This window comes from Dermacentor albipictus, chromosome 3, assembly GCF_038994185.2.
Source record: "Dermacentor albipictus isolate Rhodes 1998 colony chromosome 3, USDA_Dalb.pri_finalv2, whole genome shotgun sequence".
Taxonomy (NCBI): Eukaryota; Metazoa; Arthropoda; class Arachnida; order Ixodida; family Ixodidae; genus Dermacentor; species Dermacentor albipictus.
The window spans coordinates 150,123,561-150,145,194 of record NC_091823.1 but is presented as its reverse complement, the minus strand read 5'-3'; the positions used below and the strand labels follow the sequence as shown (position 1 = coordinate 150,145,194).

The 21,634-nt window shown below is 50.4% G+C and overlaps 1 protein-coding gene across 1 annotated transcript in view; it reads right to left on the bottom strand.

Annotated features, from left to right (window-relative positions):
- Positions 1–6,275: 6,275 nt before the first annotated feature.
- Positions 6,276–21,634, bottom strand: part of LOC139056973 (leukocyte elastase inhibitor-like) — a 29,874-nt gene continuing 14,515 nt past the window's right edge. Inside the window, exons 4-7 of the mRNA XM_070534758.1 lie at positions 20,258–20,389; positions 15,358–15,681; positions 8,112–8,384; positions 6,276–6,642 (exon numbers count right to left, since the gene is read on the bottom strand). Of these exons, the coding sequence (XP_070390859.1) occupies positions 6,433–6,642; positions 8,112–8,384; positions 15,358–15,681; positions 20,258–20,389 (939 nt within the window). The 3' untranslated portion in view covers positions 6,276–6,432. The remainder of the gene's footprint in view (positions 6,643–8,111; positions 8,385–15,357; positions 15,682–20,257; positions 20,390–21,634) is intronic.

Here is a 21,634-nt window from a genome sequence, read left to right as displayed (position 1 = left end):
CCACCCCCGGCTGCAAAAGCGCCGTCCCGGAGCGCCTAACGATGGGACTCGGAAGCAGTGTAGTAGGCCTTGAGGCTACTGACATGCACGACATCACTAGATGCCAGAGGAGAGGACTAGGTTGAACCCACGGGAGCAATTTCGTAATTCACAGGCGTGACCTGGCGCAGCACGCGGTAGGGCCCTGTGTATCGCGAAAGGAGCTTCTCTGAAAGTCCGACGTGACGGGAGGGCAACCACAGGAGCACAAGCGCACCATGCAGGCGAAAACTGTACGTCACGATGGCGGGAGTTGTACTGACACTGCTGAGTGGTTTGTGAGGCCGTCAGTCGAGCACTGGAAAGCTGGCGTGCATGGTCGGTGAGGGCGATGGCGTCGCGCGCGTACTCGCTTGTTGAGTTCGCAGCAGGAGGAAGTGCCGTGTCTAGGAGCAAGGTAGGTTCGCGACCGTACAGGAGATAAAATGGAGAAAATGCGGCGGTGTCGTGCCGGGAAGAATTGTACGCAAATGTTACGTAAGGAAGGGCGATGTCCCAGTCGTGGTGGTCTTTGGAAACGTACTTGGACAGCATATCGGTAAGAGTACGATTTAACCGCTCTGTCAGGCCATTGGTTTGAGGATGGTATGAGGTAGTCAGTTCGTGTTGAATGGAGCAGGAACGCACAATGTCAGCGATAACTTTCGAGAAGAAGTTTCGACCACGGTAAGTAAGCAGCTGTCGCGGGGCGCCATGAAGCAAGATAATGTCACGCAAGAGAAAGTCCTCGACGTCAGTGGCGCAGCTGGTTGGGAGAGCCCGAGTGATAGCATATCTGGTGGCGTAATCAGTTGCGATGGCTACACATTTGTTCCCACAGGATGACGTGGGGAAGGGACCGAGCCGGTCTAATCCAACACGAAAGAATAGTTCCACAGGGACGGTGATCGGCTGGAGATGACCGGCAAGTAACACCTGGGGTGTTTTCCGACGCTGGCAAAAATAGGCAAAAAAAATGATTTTACCGATAGGTAAAAAAAAATGATATTTTTTATGCGACCCGACGGCACAAATCAACCACCATAACGCTTTGTCTCATCGGACCTCGCTACCTGCTTTGTCAACTTGTCAGATAGTGTGTTGATTCGCTTGTCTCGTTGTAGGTTCTGATCTAAGACTTTAGAAAAGTCAATGCACCTTTGGCGTGAAATGTCCATAACATCAAACCCACAAACCTCCGCAGTGGAATATCTAAAGCACAACTTTGGAAATGTCAATGCACCTTTCACATCAAAAGTTTATGCGAACTTTATACCCATAAAGTTTCAGAATTGGCATCCACGTGCTCCGTAGATTCCGCGGCGAGCCCGCTCGCTATCAAAACGCCCTTGAAAGTTTGTGCTCGGATGGAGCTGCTTGCATTATGTGACTCCCAGTGCATGGGCGTTGCCGTGAAATCCAGCCCGAGTTCGCAATGTTCGCGCTGAAATGTCTTTTTGGGCGCGAAAAAGACATTGTAGACAAAATCCAGAATTATTTCTGGCGCCGGGGGTTGCTTTGGTCGACGGTCCACGGACACCACGAAAAAATTTTGAGAGGGGGGGGGGGGGCTGAAGCCCCATAAGACCCCCCCCCCCTGGCTACACCCCTGCACAGTACAGATAGATATGCCTGTGTTATGTGAACAGACAGTTGTCATGGCACACCTCGGAGAGATTGAGGACGCCCCTCGCGATCTCAGTGAGATGGCTCACAGGAGCGCGCGAGACCTAACCTTCCGCGACGCCACCTATTCTGGTCGTGACCATCCCAGTGAGAATCGGGACCCTCCCTCCACATATAACGAGATCATAAAGCACTTTTATCTAGACCGCAGAATATACAACACACCTCACAATAAGCTCACCAGGCCTCAAGCCCTGACGTTCAGAATGCTTCAAACAAACACGTACCCCACGCAGAACAGACTACATCACTGCATGCCTGACCTATACAAAACATTATATTGCGAAAATTGCCATAGCACACTAGACATACATCACTTGCTCTGGCCGTGTGGTCGGACCCACGCAAACAAAGATCAAGACTCCGCCAGGCTACAAGAAGCATTACGCAGCACGGACCTGGCGGAGCAGCTCTGGGCTGTCCAGCGAGCCCACGATGCGTCCAGGGAGTTACAACTCCCGGTCCCAACGTGGGAGTAGCCCGCTCTATGGGACCTTGCATCCCGTAGCTCGCAGGACCTTTCTATAAAGTTTCTCTATCCATCAATCCATGTGCAGTCTATTTCACGTACACGTGATGTGCAAGTGCACACACAGGTAACACATAGTGCGCATCCAGTTAACATCCTGCCGTAAACATAAAGGACACATACTACAGGCATAATAAAAGTCATTTCTTAGAAGTATATGTAAGGATGAGTAACCTTGGGGTACACACAACGTTGGCGTCCCGGACGACACACTAAGGACTAGGAATCAAAAAGGTAACATAGGGCACAATGAGAAAACGTTAAGGAAACATAAAGCCAATAGGCATTTTCATATGGGCTAGTGCAGCCAAACCGAAGAGGGGTGCCAGTCAAACAGATCGTTTCGGCTCGAGCGAATAAGTATACAGGAGAATCTGCCTGCATGCATAGTATAAACTAGTTCCGCCCAGCAACACGGTTTCTCGCATCACAGGGCGGAATATGCGCACTATAAATTGCGAGACTCATGTCTGCGAAAGCCGCCCGACACACACATCCGTCTACCGTCCATCGTCAGGTTTATTCCACCGGGTTGCGAACAGGTTTTTCTCAACAGTTACCTTTTTTGACACGTCGTCCGGTGGATCGGTCAGTTTTAAGGTGTAGTACTTGTGTATGGAGCTTACATAATAAAACCGGCTCTCACAAAAGCAAACTTGTGTGCGCCCGGATCTTTACGACAGATGATCCCTTGTCGAATTGCCGGAACCTGCCGCGTGGAGCCTGTTGGAAAGCTATGATGAGAACACGCTGGAAATTTTGTTCGGTGCCAATCGTTGGACCAACTATATTCGGTAGGTTGAGTCAGATAATTTTACTGCGACAATTATAGGGGCACATCAAGGTGTACTCGCCGCGTCATATCCCTGATGTGTGCGCATGACAACAATGATGGTAGCACAGAGCAGTGAGACCCCCTATACTTTTTCCTCCAACCGAAGCGCGTCTCGCGTTGCGGCGTCCTTGAATCTTGAGCCTAGCTCAACGCCCCGAAGGGCAGTTCATGCGGCGGAAGGCCGCATAGCGAATAGGCACGGTCACATACCGATCCCGTGAAGGCCTTGACGCACGGGGTCTTTTCACGCGCCGACGCGTGTTAGGCCACGTGATCTGCAGACTTTCTGCGGCATGTCACGGCGAAACGGCAAAGGGATCGGCAGCACGGAGCGTTCACTCGCGAACGAGAGAGGCGGGGGGGGGGGGGGGGGGGGAGTTGTTTTATTGTTTTGTTGTTAAGCGAACGTTTGCTGAGCAGGAAATAGACACAATTTACACTAACTATACAAAACCACCGTCCTGAACTACTTCCGTGCAATATTTTAATACCTCGCTAACTGCCGTCGTTGATTCGCCCTTTAGGCGAAACTGCCATCTTCTCACCCGCACGCTTACCTGTGTAGGTGCAGTGTTACTGAAAGCCGGAGTGGCATGCACATAGCACGCGACCATACGAGAACGTTTGTGCCTGCGTGTCGACGGCGTCCTAAGGAACTCTTGTTTTTCATATATCCTCCTCCTCCTCACGTGGACCCCTAAAGGACAAGTGCGCCCCTGCAAAAGCCCGCCAAGGGCTCTAGCTGCTCCATGGGTTTCGCAAGCCTCGCGAACTCCGGACGTAACCGAGTCCGCGCTGGAGAGACAGGAAGAGACGGGGATCGACGGCACCTTACGTAAAAGGTCGCGTGCGGCGCGTCGCGCGATCCACCGCTTGCGCAACGTATGGGTACGCTGTCTGGAGGCGCAGTAGCGCCGCCTGGCCATGGCTTCCTCGTCTATACGCTGCGCAGCACTGTACTGGCTCGCGCGACGCCATGATTGCGGTCGTCGTGGCCGCGGCGGCGGCGGGCGTCGCGTTGCACAATCCACCGAGACTGCATGCGCGCCGGCCGTGCACACGTTCGCGTGCGTGGCCTTTCTTTTTCCCCCGAATGCCCCCGTGCACGCATTCTTCACCAGCCGTTCTTTGTTGAACAAGACAGGACGCCGTTTCTCGCACCTCTTTGCCGTTTTCACTCCTGGGATTGCTTTCGCAGCAATGGGAATCGGCAGGCTCGGTAAATTTGACTCGGGCTCGCTACCCTCTAAATTGGCAGGATCCGCTGCTTCTTATGCCAACAGACGTGAAGCCAGCGTGGGCCCAAACTTCAAAGCTGAAATGAAGCCGCGCCAGGTGGAATTTGTTTACAGGTCAAGTGCTTTCATATGGTGATGTGTGTTTTTTTAGGAACGCATTAATAAGACGTTAAATGACGCTATGTTGGCCGTTTTATTCTGCAAACAGAACGTGGCTGCACTTATTTTACTTGTTTTGTACGCTGTTGCCGCCTCCGAACTGCAAAGTGTCATAAGTCTTAGTCAGCTATAGGTGCTTATAGGTGCTTATAGGTGCTATAGGTGCTTATTAGCTTCTTCCTCTCTATCAGGCTGTGTACCGACAGTCTGCTCAAAATTACGATGATAACGATGATCGCGAAAGGGTTGAAATTTCAGCTTGCTAGTACATTGTCGGTAACTTTCGAGGAGCGCTGAATGACGGGGCAACTAAAGAGAGCTTTAGATTGGGGGGATACAAGCGTCGGAACCACCAAGCGCTTGGGGCGACAGTGCTGCGCATGTGCACGCTGTTACGTAGGGATCTGCATGAGCAGCAACGCAAGGGTGTGCACTTGCGGAGTACCATGACCCCGTGCGGTAGGAGGCCCCAACGCTTCCGTCCGCCTAATCTCATCATCATCATCATCAGCCTGGTTACGCCTACTGCAGGGCAAAGGCCTCTCCCATATTTCTCCAACAACCTCGGTCATGTACTAATTGTGGCCACGCCGTCCCTGCAAACTTCTTAATCTCATCCGCCCACCTAACTTTCTGCCGCCCCCTGCTACGCTTCCCTTCCCTTGGGATCCAGTCCGTAACCCTTAATGACCATCGGTTATCTTCCTTCCTCATTACATGTCCTGCCCATGCCCATTCCTTTTTCTTGATTTTTCTTGATTGATTTTCTCTGTAAAGGCATCTCACGGGCGTCGACTAACAACAAGCGTAATCGTCAGCGCCCATGTATTGACTTTCTTGTCTAGTCGTCTATTGCTGTTCGAAAGTTATCAGTGATGATGATATTAATGATGAACATGCAGCGACAACAGGTTAGGGAATAAGAAAAATATCTGTAGATAATAAAAAATTAAATTATGGGGTTTTACTTGCCAAAACCACTTTGATTATGAGGCACGCCGCAGTGGAGGACTCCGGAAATTTCGACCACTTAGGGTTCTTTAACGCGCACATAAATCTAGGTACAAAGCTGTTTTCGCATTTCGCCCCTATCGAATTGTGGCCGCCGTGGCCGGAATTCGACCCCGCAGCCTCGTGATCAGCAGCCTAACACCACATCCTGGAAATAATTTTATGATGTAGAAAATATACGTATATACCGAGCGTCTTTTCTGGCCGCAAAAATAAACAGGCAGAGTTATACTATGGAAAAGTAATGGTATCGCTGTAGCGCCCGCTAGAAGGGACATGGTGTGTCCTTACAACAAATACCCACCTGCAAATAAATGTCAAGGTAACGGGTCGCCCTGTATAGGCGACCCGGGCGCCTGCACGTGTAAAAATCGTTGCTCGCGTGGCGGACACGAGGACTAACGACATTTTACGAGCGCAGTGAGGCGATCCTCATGACGACTCCCACGAGAAGTAGTCAGGTCAATTCTTGGTAGGAAATGATGAATTAATGTAAATGACACTGAATGAAAAAGAAACATTTCTTGTACTAAAATATTGGATGGGAAAATGGCACCGCGGTAGCTCAATTGCAAAAGCATCGCACGCGACGTGGCGTCGTTCCCCACCTGCAGCAAGTTGTTTCTTCATCAACTTTCATTTCCATTAATTCTCATGTCCTTTAGTTAGTAAGTACAAGTAATTTCCGTATACGTGTTTCTTCGTCTCATTGCTTCTTGTTTCTCTTACGTTATGACGTATGGAACAGCTCTCCGGAGGCACGACTTCTCAGGCACGTGTCACTCTATGAGAAAAAAAATTATAAAAATAAATGATAGCACGCAGCAGCACCAAATGCGTGCCTTTTAATGAACGTACTAAACTTAAATAAAGATCAGAGCGGGCGCATGTCTATAGCGTGCACCGCATTTCCATGAGCCACCCCGGAGATTGCAGACAGTTTGTGGCGCCGACATTCAAAGCAGCGCCGAGTTGTCCGGGCTGTCGGGGCGCCACTCTAGCGGCTGTCGGACGCACCCGAAGAGCAAGATGGCACCCGTGGCCTTGCTCCGCACGAAGAGGAGGAAGGGCCGGTCCACCAGGAAGTGGGTGGTCGGCGCCATCTTGGACACCACCTCGGTCACCAGTGCCGAGGTGCGCGTTATCTCGTTGCCCTCCTCGGACACCTGCACATATACGCGCCACCCATGGCCGCGTTGTCGTCTTAGCAGGTGTTCCATATTTCCAACAAAAATTATTAGGCGGAACTCCAGGTGGCGCTGAGATTTCATAGCTACCGCAGGAACGATAGGTAGTGAATTGCTTTGTTCAATGACCGTGATTGCGGCTTTACGTATACATTAAGTGGGGCTATATTTTCCCGCTTTATCTTTCTAAATTTCCCCCCATAGTTCCATAAACATGGCAAGCTAGTGCCTTTGCCAACACGAATGATTATGACGAATGGTTGCATGATTGCAAATCACGAGGCCGTTTAAAGCCAGAAGGATGCATTTTAGGTAACTTTATATACGTACTTCTACAAATTTTTATTATTTTCTCTCATCTGAGCGCATACGTCCTGATGAGCAAATGTACGTGATTTACGCTGCAGGTGTGCGTGATCTCGCCACTTCAAGCTGTGACGTCACGTACAGGCGCAGATATGAGCCATGTCGTTGTGGCTGAATCGATTTGATCAATCAAGATAAACGATGTGTTTAGCATTAAGATTGACAAACATTGGACAAATAATAAAGCCCGGAGAAGGTAACAACTAAGCCAAGTAGTGCTCTTTAATCAATCACATCAGCCCGCGAGTCAGTAGAACTTATTTTATCGGCTGGTCAGTGCATAATTCATTCAGCCAGTAGGTCAATTGGTCGGGTTTCTTCATTTAATGCTGCAAGCGACATACAAACAAAAAGGAAAAAAAAGACAGAACACCAAATTCTAGAAGTCCTGCTCTATAAGTAAAAGACGCAGTAAATAAAACATTTAGCCAGTTGACCAATCAAAGTGAACATCATTGCATAGCCAATCATTGATAAATCAATCATCGAATCACTAAATCTCTTTTCGTCGTCGATTTCATTACCCTTTACCTTGGCGATAGTTATGTTACCAGAAGTTAGGCGGTGTTCCTATCTTCACCGAACCAAGTTATAACAGCAGCATTTCATGTCCGTTCTCATCAAAGACGGATTGCTGCGAACCTTGAAAAACGCCTTCGCCGTTCAAAAAGCATAGGTAATGGTGCTCAAAACAGGGACTCTATCTTTTCGCAGAAAGAAGTGGCCATCTCCTCTAGCTTGCATTAGACAAAACCGCTTTGGCTTTGCGTAGATTGATGAACACGTAACATCGTCTCACAATATTCAACGTTGCCTACCGGTTCGTGACGTCATTTTTTAGAATTTCAAATGCGCTTTTGCGGCAGGTGGTATTCGTTGAAAGTAGTGTTACTGAGAACTGGCAGCAAGAAATATGTAATTAAGAGTATCGGACCGGTACTACTACCATCTGGCTTGAAAGGACAGGCTGTATTCTGTCGCTGCTGTTGCTTGTTGTTTATCACCTCCGCATAACACTGAAAAAAAAAGGTTAATGCCCACGGTGAAGTAGAATGTACATGGGAGACATGTTCCCAACGTGCCTCTAGAGTGACGGCCTGTATGATCTCGGTTGTGTGCAGTCCCTTGGAGCCCGAGATGTTGATGAACTCCGCCTGCTCGGGGTCGAAAGGCCGATGCGATCCCAGCCCTTCGAGCAGGTCTCGCATCTTGTTGCGAGCCTTGAGCACGAACATGGGCAGGCCGAGGCGCACGTTGGCCCGAGGGCGCAGCAGCCGCGTCACCTCCCACAGGGTGTCGCCAGCCAGCAGGCTCTGCTGGGTGAGCCGCAGACCGTCCACCTCCGTGGGCAGGATCTGCGCTCGCAGACACAAAGCCCAGGTCTCTATACGGACACCAGAAAGAGTAACGCTTAGAACACATTATATACGCCTGTCACGCGGGCCCTTTCAGCAGCCGTTGAGCGAAGTGGTCTAACTGGGCGCATTTCAAGTCCTTGAGAGGTGTTACACAGCAGCTCCAAGTGCAATCGACATCAATGCGGCAGTTGACATCAACTGCGCCTGGCGTTCACCGTTGAGACAGTCAGCTCTCATAGTTGTGGCCTCTGCTGCGGTGGGAGTGAGCTACGTATTGCTTGGTCATTCTCACTCTATCCCCCCTCCCCAAAGAAAGCTACAGAAATTCAGAGAATTGCCTCCTAATGCGTGGCACTCTTTGGCTCGGCTTGTACTTTAACTCCCAAGTAAGTTCACCCCCAGTAGCAAGTTGACCCACTCCCAAATTTCAAGTTGGCCCACGGACCCCAAATTTCAAGTTGGCCCACCCCCAACTTTTGAGTAACCCCAGCCTCAAATTCAGCTTGACCTGTCCCTATATTACCCCCAAATTCAGGTTGGCCTACTCCCATATAAGCCAAAAAAAATTATGCTGGCCCACCCTCATATGACCATGAAATTTAGGTTGATCCATTCCCCCATTCAAGTTGACCCACTCCAAATATATGCATTTTCTTTGGAGCCCTAAGTATGCTTACGAAAAAAGTGTCCCGCTTTTGCGTTACAGACACGATTTTTCTACAAAAAAAATTTAGGGGACGCTAAAGCTTCGCCTATAAGAGTGGAACGCGACAGCATTCAAAGATCCCTGACTACTTCTCACACTTCTCAACTGCAGCTTATGTAACCGTAATGTTTACCGGGAAACGCTGGCGGCGAATGCTATGCACGAAGGCGAGCCTTCTAGTAGAAACCCGGACTCTTGCGTGGGCAGTCATGTGGCAGAGGTGAGCGCCATCTGGAGGTGTAGCGAGAAACTGGGCGCACCTGTTTATGCCCTTGATATAGGCGAAATGGGTGTGTGTTTTGAGACTGCGGGTAACAGAATTGTTTTCTCGTATATTCAAATTACATTCCGACGCTTAGGTTGTGTGTAAGTCGTACTTTACGTATTTAGCTTGAGTAATTCAATCGACCCACTTGCATTCAAGCGACTCATCGAAAATATCCCTTTGTAATTTGTAGTATCTTTCTTTGTTAATAACCCCCACTCCCTCATGTAAAGTCTCAACAAGAGATCTTTAAGGAAATGAATAAATAAATAAATAAATGAAAAAATAAATAAATAAACTTCCTTGCGCCGCATAGTGGGCCTCAGTATGCATGGTTAAAATTTTGTTTTGCCGCCATGACGTCCGATGCTGGACGCCGGCCGCAGGATGCCAGCACCGGATTTTCTGCGACACGGGGCCTTTAAGGCTATCGCGTTAAAATTCCTGGGGTACTTGCCAAAGAATCCTACGCATTAAAACACTACGATAACGAGTAACTTTTATGTACAGATGGTCATTATTTTTTTTTCGAAATAACATGGTAGAGACAGATGTTCCTCCTTAACTGGGGCTGGCTATACTATACATATAGTGGACAACTTCGCTCACAAGAGCTTTCCTCACTAAAGTGATTTGGTGTTGCTCTTTCATCATCATAATCTGTATCGTAATCAAACTACGCGGCAGGCTGGGGCACCTACCTGATGGCCTCCAACTAGGCCCGTCTTGCGTCTTAAGCCTGCAAGAGTTGTTTCTGTTTTAAATCTCATCGCACCATCAGGTGCTTCTGTCCTCGAGCGCATTTTCTTGCCTTGATAACCATCTCGTTACTCTAACAGCCCACCGGTGATCTGTCTTGCGCAGCAAATGGCTTTCCCAGATTATATATTGACCTAAGCTTAAAAAATCGGCTTTTACCCTTCGATATCACTGTAAAGGAAAATAAACCCATCTGGGAGTATTTAACAGGTGATGTGCCCTAAAACCTCCCAATCCTCGAATATTTACTCCGATGTATGGGAGCAATGCAGCGGCATTCCCTCGTTTCACTCCGTTGCCTAGGTGCGGTATGATTAAGGCGACATACCGCGATTTTACTCCGCTTGAAAATCTTATTCTCCTGCGAAAACTCCGACAGGGAGTCTTGAAAAACTCCCCTCTGCCGAAACGGGTTCGACACGTAGAGCTTCCCATGAGGGTCGCGCCAGCGACCAGCGGCGTTCGGCTGTGTAGTGTCGCTCCGTGACAACTTTTCGTCAATTCGTTTCCCGCGTTTCCTTCCAGAAAGTGTTATAGGCGTGCCTGGAGCTCACTGTGTCTCACCTTCAAGTACGTTAGCTGTGATTACTTTGTTGACAACGACGAAAACAATCGCAACGTTTTCAAGTGCGGAAAAAGGCTTAGGCATACCTCGAAGCTGCTCACTGACTCGCGATGTCGGCACAGGTTTCTGACTGTGTTTTCATGCTGCGTAACAGTGGCTTGTATTCTTCAGTACACGCAATGCGACTTTTATGCCATTGTAGGTACATTCTGACAATGTCTTGCGTAATGTTTGAAAGAACCCCGTAGCAATTGCAACAGCAGCCACTGTTCGAGCGACGACTTCCGCTCTAGTCGCACTTGAATGGCATAATCCAAGTTCGTTGCTGTGCTGTGTTGTCAGTGAGAAAGACCGAAGTGCAAGCAACTGTTCTTATGTATCTGTGCCCGCATATCCTAGCCCAAGAAAAACGGTAGTAAATGAGCATGCGTACTGTAAAGTATGCGTACTAGCTTTTTACTGAGTGATGGGAATCGAATTGTTACCGCGCATTTCGGTTTTGGTCACGTAGTTGCTTCCGATATTGCATTACCATAAGGCTCTATTCCATACATTAATTTAAAAGCATGCCTGCTGGCTCCGAGCGTGAGGATTCGCTCGACAGATCAGCGATGTAGTTCCTTTTCACAATTGAGAGATATTGCTTGGACGCTGTGCGAGTAGTGCAGTCTAGAAAATGTATGACTACGCACTTTTCTGTGTTACATCGGCTGCTGCGGGCCATGCTCACATGTAATCAATTCTTGCTGCGCTACCACTATTTCTCAAAAATTTAATCTTGCCATGAAGCTCACGCACTTACATTTTCCTTGCTTACTGTAGCTAACGCAATACTATTTGGCTGCGAACGCGGGCAGTGTGCGAAGTCACTTCAGCACTAACGGAATGACATGCTAATTTTCAAAACATTGCGAGAATAACTTGTTTTCTAGCTATTCTGAATTAACACTTTTGTGTTGATCAAGGTCTTCTGTTAATTTCAGAGACTTAGATCTCGTATGATCGAACATGGGAGTCGTAATTCTCTAAAACAGCACAGCTGCTCGCTAGGCGGTTTCGATGCACACAGTATCGTGGCTATATATATTGGCGGCGTTGCTTCTTTTGTGTCGAATGTACAGTCACAATCAAAAAATTGGAGGACGCTTAAGCTTCGCCTTCAAGAGTGGGACGCGACAGCGTTCCCGTCGACCCGCCAAGGGGTATAAGACAATGCGCTACGGCACAGCAATCACTTACGATGCGCCCACCTATCACGCGGTGAACGTCGAGCAACGCAGCGTTCGGCGCGACAACGAAACGTGCGCCTGAGCGAACGAAACGAACCAAAGAACTCGGTGTCTCGGAGGGAAAACGATCTACGCCGTGATCGGCACGGGCAGAGAGATAGATAGTAATCTAAACCGGAAGCACGGCGAAGCGTCGTCAGGGGAGAGGGAGTCCCGCGACGCGCCTGGCAGCGGTCCCAATGCGCGCGCGGCGCGCCTCCTGTCGGGGCAGCGCCGTACATTGAGAGGAGGGGGTCTTCTGTGTTTGCCGCAAGATGGCTCTGCGTGTGCGGAAAGCGCAAAAGAAATGCAGCGGAAACGCACTTCGCAACTCGTGTAATTGTGACTTCTGTACGTTACATGTTCATAATTACCGATATACACCGCAGTATAACTTTCCACGGCTGGTTTCGAAGGCAACACCGCATTCACTAGAGGCGCGTTTGCACCGCTTGGAAGCATCGAACTCGTGGCTGAGTGGTAGCGTCTCTGTCTCACACTCCGGAGACCTGGGTTCGATTCCCACCGGGCCAATCTTGGAAGTTGCTTTTTATTTATGAAGAGCGTGCCGTGATTTATCGCTCACGGTCAACGCCGCCGCCGCCGACACCCGACGCCGACGACACCGGCTTTTCTGCGACACGAGCTCCTTAACGCTATCGCGTTAAAATACGCAGCCCACGGCTCCGGACGCTGGAGCGGCTGCGGGGCCACACCACGGCGCTGCTATCTCCGTCGGGCACGTCGGGCGCCTGCTTTGAGGGACGAGACGTTCATTTTAGGGATCGCAAGTCGTTTGTGCGCAAGCGCGAGTACGAGCGTGCGCGAGCGAGAAAATCTGGGCGCTCTTTCTCCTTTAATATGACGCTACCTAGGTACTACGGAGATTTCTTAGCGCGCGTTGTAGGCGTTTGTCCCTAGGCGTGCCGGCATTGCGGAGTGGGGTCGAATTTGTTTCCGCTCGGACGCTGGCTGGCAGCGCGGTAAGATAGGCGAGGCAGCGGGTGCTTTACGCCCGATTTGGGAACCGCTGGGTCAGACAGACTGTCTCGCACCTGCGGCGCTCGTGCTAAGTCAATCGTGACGGCTCATAGCTTTCTCCCGCCTTACGGTGATGTACCTCGTAAATAACATCAATGTTTCTGTGGGAGCAGTAGCGACTGTGGTAAGGCCCGGACCGCACATATTGAAAATCTAGAAAGCAGAGCGCCTTAGCAAGCGCGGTTGAACGCACTGAAGGCCGCCGCTGAGGATGACTGACTCAGCGCCAGCGCTGCAGGCGCGAGAAAGTCTGTCCGATGTACCTTCAGAGGCGAAGTTCTGACTGATATTGCAGAAGTCGCGGGGCGCGGTAGTGCTGAACTTAATGTCACAAGCTGGCGGTTGGGCGTAATTATATCAATCGTGTTTTTTTACTAATTGTAACAACGTGTCAATATTTCGCATTATTGGCGGCGCCTCCAGGACACCAAAGCGGCAACGGGGACGCCAAAGCTAGAACCCGTGCTGGTCCGTGGGTCGGGGCTCACCGAGGCCTGCGCGTGCCAGGATTGTAAAAGATCGGCTGTCCGCTATCGCGGACGGCCAATTTTCGATGCGAACACCCCTGGCACGCTTCGGCCTCCGCGGCCCCAACCCACGGGCCGCCCTGCTTCCAGCTTTAATGCCCCCGCTACCCCTTGGGTGCCCTGGAGAACCTGTGCTGCCTGCTTTATTATAACCTCACGTGCTCTCCTGAGGCCTCCGTTTGCCGGTTACATGTGCCCTCGTTGAGCAGTGCTTGTAAAAAAATCCTATATCTAGCGTCGCGACGAAAAAAGCGACCGGTGAATTATACAACACCAGTCAGAACCTTGCCCCTTCAGGCCGCGATCACCAAATGGGGCGTTCATGCACACTGCCTCACCGCTTGGGCGGCACCGGCGGAGCGTAAACAAACTCGACCGCACTCGGCAATGCCGGCATGTCTAGGGGACAAACGCATGAAATCTCCTCTGTAGTGCCTAGGCAGAGTCATATATTCAAAAAGCAAAGGCCTCCAGATTTTCTCTCTCACTCACGCTCTTACTCGCGCCTGCGCACGAACGACTGGCGATTCCTCAAATGAACGTCTCATCTCCTACGCCCGGAGCCATGGACCGCGCATTTTTTATTACCATTGTACGCTGGATGTCTTTGAATGTTCTGCATTGGGAATTTCTCTAATGTTTATGTATGTCATGTTTTATGCGCTTTCATTGTCTTGCTTCGTTGAATTTGACGCGGTCTTGTGTGTATATTTCGATATGTGAGCTGTGGCCTCTGCATATAAGATTCTTCACGAAAACTAACGCCATACTTTTTTTTATAGTCCCGTTGCACCTCGACAGCACTCCGTCCAATGCACAGTAAAAAATTTTAAAAAAAGACAGAAAACAAACTCACATGGTTCCACGCAAAAATTCCACTCGCACGATGATACGGAGGATAATTAACTTCCAACCGGGGGCTTACTGGAGGACAAGCAATATACTCCCACCTGTGAGTTACTTCCGTTTACAGAGTGTGTAATTGTTAATGCCCGCTTAAGGTCCAAAAACAAATATTTCCTATTTATCGCGAATTAAAAAAGAAGAAACATGCACATCCCTCACACTGTGACAATCGGTGTTATGAGAACCTTTTATTCGAGCCAGCAAAGATGAAACGGCGCGTCACGATAAGAAACGCTCAGCGGATTTCGCCCACGACAGCGCGCCGTACAACCTGCCCGCAATGGTCAATGCGCCGGGACAAAGCGTACGTTGCAGCAGGTAAAGTTTCATTCAGAGGCTATATTCCGGAGTGCTCACTTTCGGTGACACTATCAACTATCCACACTATCGGCAGGATCGGGCGAGTCCCAATCGACGGCCGACAGCGTTCCGGTTCACCGAGTGCCACAAGCGCTGTGCCTAACGAGCCACGCGAAACCTCGCAATATTGATCGCATCTCTGACAGCGACAGTATATGGTGTCTTCTTGAGAATAGCGACTGCTTCCACTCGACGAGACAGACGACGACAACACGCCAAGTCTTGGGGAGGTATGCAAAATTTCATAAATTCCGGAATTTTACGCTCCAAAACCACAATCCACAAAGCAGGGCACTCCGGTTCAATTTTGACCACCTGGGATTCACTAACGCGTGCCGGAATCTAAGCAAACAGGGGTTTTGTTTTTATTTTATTTTTTCGCTCCTATATCGCAGTGCGCGCTGCCGCGGCCGGGATCGCACCCTCGACATCGAGCTCAGCAGTGCAACGCCATAGTGGCACTAAGCTATACCGCGGCGGATTGGAGATGTATGGGCGTACATAGCATCTCTTGAGTTAACCGCCAATGCTTTGCGTGTCAATCCTAGAAGGAAGGATGGGGTGCGCACTCACCAGCACCATGGAGAGGTTTCCGGTGCGGTAGGGCAGCTCGAGTGCGCGTATCCTCAGCGAGGGCACCTCGGCGTACGGGAAGCGGCCCGTGCGCGTCATCATGCGCACGTCCAGGGTGTCGGCGCGCGACACGTGGAACTTCATCATGTGCGTGGCGTTCCGGTCGAACTTGTCCTGCCAGAGGCCCTTGAAGTACACCGCGCTCACCAGCACCATGGACGAGCTGCTCGCGAAGGTCTTGCGCGTCACCACGGCGGGCACCATGCCGTTGGTCGCGTTGCTGCACCACTCGTTGATGGCGCGCACGTACGTCTGCTCTGGGCTCTGCGGCGTGCGCCACACAGAAGACCGCGGCGCTCGTCGTGGCATGCATTTTGCTTGCTGGCCGGTTGGCAACGGCTCAGAATTTGAGGGCCAACGCAAGGTAAAACTAAGACAACGTATGTTGTTACGGCTGCCACCTGTTGTCACAAGCTGGTACTGGTTCTCCGGCGACCTTCAACAGCGTCATGCTTGAAGGTCGAACCAGATTGACCATCTTCAAAGAGGAAAAGTTCCGCGACTTCAGACGGGAGGTAAGACGAAGAAGTGGACAGGACGAGCACTAACTAGTTGCTAGTTGCTAGTTAATGAGTTGCTAGTTACCGCTCATCCTGTCCTCTTCTTCGTCTTACGTCCCGTCTGAAGTCACGGTTCTTTTCCTCTTTAAACATGTCGGACAAACTAGCCCAAAGGTTCCCCATCTTGAATCAGATTGACCATTGGAGAGGGTCCGGCAGGGAGAACGAGATTATGTAAAAACAAATAACCGAAGTTTAATACATAGTCGCCGGCGAGCGGTGCACTCCAAGATAAAAAGTACAGAAACGTTCGGCGTGCGGGCTCCTGCACGCAAGGGCAGAGAAGTATCTTTGGCGTCTCGCTGGCATTCTAATAACCTACCCTATAGGGACAACCTCATTCTTTCTTGCTCCCTAGTAGGATGCGTTGTCAGCACACTGGTCAGCACACACAGGAATACGGAGAAAAACCACTCCCTGGCCTAGAGGGGGTGGACGTAGGACACGTCGTGTCAGCCCACTGATCAGCCCACACTGAGGAATTCTGAGAAAAGTCACTTATTAGCGTAGAGGGGTTGGACGTAGGACAAACTAGAGTACAATTCGCTATGGTGCATAATCGCATAGCACACACCCGAAGGACAAGTCTTTCATGCTGACGAGCATGACGATTATGAACGTCGTGTCTCAGGCGCTTGGCATCTGTTCCATTCATGGCCGCACAAGGTGAACCGTAACAATATGCATTGTTTATCATGATATGCCTATTATTATAGGACTTTACTAATCTATCATCGTGTAGGAGGTGTAGGTGCGAATCCGAGGTGGTTGCTGCCTTCTTTCAAAGGCACAGGCAACCGGCCTCTGAGGCTCTATATTATTGGGGTTTGCGTGCCAATTCCGCGATATGACCATGACGCTTGCCGTAATGCAAGACCCCTTATTATGGTTCATCAGAAAGTTTCCCGGTTCCTCGTCCTGTCAGACCGACGGTTCAACAAAGGGCTGGCAGTGCCGGACTCGATCCGTGGACCGTCACGAAAACCTTTGCTACAACCACGCAACATCCTTCCTGAGAAAGCTGCGCATGCGTTTCTTTTGTAGCTAAGTGCAAGTGAACAGTCCATGACCACCTTCCCTTCCGTGAAACTCCCTCCATTTCCACAGAAACTTATCTGCTGAGCAGCACGATCTATAAATAATTAACCGTGTCATCATATACCCGTTATCGAAGCATCGCTTCGCATATATAGGTGAGTAGTAAGAATGAAACACATTGTGTCGCTCGACAAGGATGTATTAACGCGATAGCGTTAAGCAGCCCGGGTTGCAGTAAATCTGGCGTACCGCGTCGGAGGTCGCACGGGCAAAACTATTTTCGAACCACGTATACCCGTTCCTTCCATATGATGCAAGTAATTGAGTGAACTAATTTAATTTTTCAATCTAAGAAACGTAGAAAAATCGTAAACTACGATTTGCACACAACGTATAGCAATATAGACCTCGAATTATAATTTTACTTTACGAGAAAATATAATTGTTTTACACGAAAACTCAAAAAAATTCCTTCACACACAAGCCGGCCGCGGCGTCCTCCATTTCGTGCGTGCCGGCGCGGTGGGTGTCTTGGGGCCATGGAGCCTACCATTATCTCCAGCTGGCGCTCGCCTCCGCCGCATCGCGGCCCAGGCTAGAGGCCGTGGTTTCACCACAAAGTTCGCCTTCTTGCATAGCGTTCGCGGCAAGCGTTTCCAGGTAGACATTGAGGTTACATACGCTCCAGTTGCCGGGAAGCGAGAGAAGCAGTCAGGGTTCTTTGAATGCTATCGCGTTGTACTCTTAAGATGAAGCTTAAGCGTCCTCCATATTTTATTTGCGGGGTTTGACGGGCCGAAACTACACCGTGGTTATGACGGACGCGATAGTGGCGAGCTCCACGTTTAATCGTGACCACGTGGGATGGTTTCACGCTTGCATTTTGCCCCATTCAGTAGGTAGCCGCCGCGACAAGGGAGCGAACCCGCAACGTCGTGCTCGTGCCCGGTGAGCCATTCCAACGGTTAATTCCAACAGCCATTCCAACGGACGTGGACGTACTTGCGCTACGTACGTCCACGTCCTGTCCTTCACTTAATAGAGAGTTTTAGCCCAGCGGGTTTACGGCCAGCGGAGCGGAGCGGTCTCCACCGTTGCGCCAGCGGAGCGGCGCGCGAAAAAAGAGTTTTAGCCCAGCGGATCACCCGCTCGAGCGGGGTAAAGAGCGGGGAGCTCTGCTGCCCCACCTAGTGGTTCGAATAGGAATTACTGAGAAATGAAATTGAATTACGCTTGCTTTTATTGTGCAAGAAATGTTGAATAAAGATATATTACATGTTCTCAGTGCATTATTTGTCAATAATGTACTGAGTATTAATGTACGGGTCAGCGCGGCACTCGCCGTCTTCGATGCAGAACTGCCGGCGTTCATGTTCGCGGCGGCCGTCTTGCATTTCCCATACACGCCCGCGCGCCCTTACGCACGCTCGCGCGCTGCGTATACGCTCCGCTGGGGAGTGCTTTCCAGCGGGCGTAAACGCTGCTCCGTAAAACCGCTGGCCGCCTCAGCGTGGTGCGCATGCGCAGTCGCGTCTCCGCTCGCCCGCTCCGCTCCGCTGGCCGTAAACCCGCTGGGCTAAAACTCTCTAATATCGCCAGCGTAAAGCTAAGCGCAACATATCCATAAAGGGATAATTAAGAATAGAAGTAGCAATGTCTCGTCTCAACACCTCGGTTATTTGTATACATGGAATGAGCCACGAAAATGCCGGCACTCACACTCAGTCAGAGGAAGTGAACGAATTGCGTTGCGGGTGCAGCGCCCAACGGCGCTGTACTGTGCGCTCCGTTTAATGAACTCGACGCAAGCGGGTCGATTCCTGAGTCGAGCTGACCCAGCCCGACCTGACCGTGTACAGCATGCCTCTTGCCAAGCGGATTGACAGTACCCGCCTGGATGCCCGCTCGCCCCCCCCCCCCTCCCCCAATCCCGTCCCTTTAAGTAAACCCCGGCGATCGGATTTCGGCCCGACTGACCGACCCGACCCCACTTTATCGGGTTCCTTTAAACAGAGCAATGGCTTCGTGTATACTTGGACTCTACGACAGCGGGTCCATTCGAGAAGTCGGGCTGGTACAGACCGCCTAGACTGCGTTTAGATGCATTTTGCCTAGCGCGTGGATCAAGACAGCCAGACGGCCGGGGCTCACTCAACGCATCTCAACGCCCCCTCGACCCGATCCCGCTAATGTTTACGTGAACACGACAACCGGATTTCGGCCCGACTGACTGACTCGACCCAACTTTATATGGTTCGTGTACACGTAGATGTACTTTGTGTATACGTGAACTCGACGATATCGGGTGGATTTGAGTAGTTGGGTGGGTAGAGACCAGCTCGACTTTGTTTAGGTGCATATTTTGCCTTGCGGCTCCATCGAGACAGCCAGACTGGCGCACTTAACCAATCTCGACGCTCCTATAACCCGATCCCGCTAATCTTTACGCGAACACGACGACTGGATTTTGGCCCGGCAGGCAGACTCGACCTCGAGTTATCGACTTGACATTGGCATACCCGACTTTTATGGGTTCTTATAAACGCAGCTTCTGCGTTGCATACGGTCGAGACGAGTGTAAGTTGTAGCTCTTGTTAAAAAAGCAATTTCTCATACTGTTCAGTGTGCGCGCTGCTCACTGGAAACAGCTACAAATGCGTTCTTGTTCAACAGTGATCTGACATCTCTCAAGGCTCAACGCTGTATGAAAACTGACGACTTTTCAACGGAAACCGTGTGAATGTTCCGCAGTGTGCTTTAAACACGGCACTCTTCTGATCCTGCACACTTTCACAACTCATAGGTAGCCAACGCTCTTCACATTAAATAATTAACGCAGGGGCTTGGATGTTTTCGTTGTCCTTAGTTTAATATGAAGGTGGCATTGTTATCAAAAATCTGAGAGGCAGTGCAAGCATAACTTCAGCGCCAGCCGTCATGTGCTATATCCTGGCACCTGGGCCCAAGTTTTGCAGTCACCAGTGGCTTGTGCTTATTTTTTGTCTTTTCTTGTGCAAATTTCTCTCTCAATGATGTCTCTTTTAGGCTCGACAAAAATATTAAGCCTAGCCTAATTCGGGGAGGTGTTACCCTTACCTTTAAGGTGAAAAGGCAGTGCTACAAAAATGTGAAAAATGTTCACTTTTATAAAAGTTAGTCTCTTCACAGCGCAGTCTGCAGGTACGGCGGCACATAAAACATGGACAAGCCGCGCGGCTTGGTCGTCTCATATCCGCGCATACCTCGAAGTCCACGTTCTGAGCGGTAGTCATGTACTTGGCCTCGATCTGCGACCGGAAGGTGGCCAGCAGCGGGCAGTTGGACTGCAGGAACATCCGGTTCGCCACGTAGAACATGTGCTCCGCCGCCTCGATCTGCACATTTATTAACGCGATAGCGTTAAGGAGCTCGTGTCGCAGAAAAGCCGGTGTCGTCGGCGTCGGGTGTCGGCGTTTTGCGGCGTTGACCGTGAGCGATAAATCACGGCAGGCACTCCATAAATAAAAAGCAACTTCCAAGATGGGCTGGGTGGGAATCGAACCAGGGTCTCCGGAGTGTGAGACGGAGACGCTACCACTCAGCCACGATTTCGATGCTTCCAAAAGGTACAAACGCGCCTCTAGTGAATGCGGTGTTGCCTTCGAAACGAGCCGTGGAAAGTTATACTGTGGTGTATATCGGTAATTATGAACATGTAACTTACAGAAGTCGCAATTACACGAGTAGCGAAGTGCGTTTCGCTGCATTTCTTCTGCGCTTTCCGCACACGGAGAGCCATCTTGCGGCAAACACAGAAGACCCCCTCCTCTCCATGTACGGCGCTGCCCCGACAGATGGCGCGCCACGCGCGCATTGGAGCTGTCGCGGCTCGGACTCTCTCCCCTGACAACGCTTCGCCTTGCTCCCTCTGTAGAATCAAGCGTCCTTCCTTTCTTTAGATCACTATCTCTCTATCTCTCTGCCCGTGCCGATCACGGCGTTTGGCTGGCGTGCATCGTTTCCCCCTCCGGGATACCGAGTTCTTTGGTTCGCTCCGCTTGCTCAGGCGCACGTTTCGTTGCTGCGCCGAACGCCGCGTTGCTCGACCATATGGCTCGACGCTCACCGCGTCTGATGCGGGGCGCCTCGTAAGTGATGGCTGCCCTGTAGCCCATTGCCTTACACCCATTGGCGGGTCGACGGGAACGCTATCGCGTTCCACTCTTGAAGGCGAAGCTTAAGCGTCCTCCAATTTTTGATGGAGAGGCTAAGCTTTTCCGCGCAACAAAGGAATTGGAGAGTTTTAGCGTGTTCGGATATGTTGTCGTCCAGGGAATACTGGAACACTGCAAACGCACACTGCAACTGCGAGACTTCACAGCAGCGACGCTGGAAACAGTATTTCGTGGTCATTTGCCTCGCTCGCGTATTAACAGCAGAAGGAAGCCAATTGCTGTCGATAAGTTCGATACAGATCGGGCTCGATGGCGATTGAAAGCCGTAAATTTCATGTTATAACTTTTTGAATGTTATATACTTTTCTAAATAACGGAATATTATGCCCTGTGACATCGGTATAATAATCCGCCAAGTTATGGCGTCCCTGCTTCGCATTTAGAGAAATACTGCCTGTATTGTTT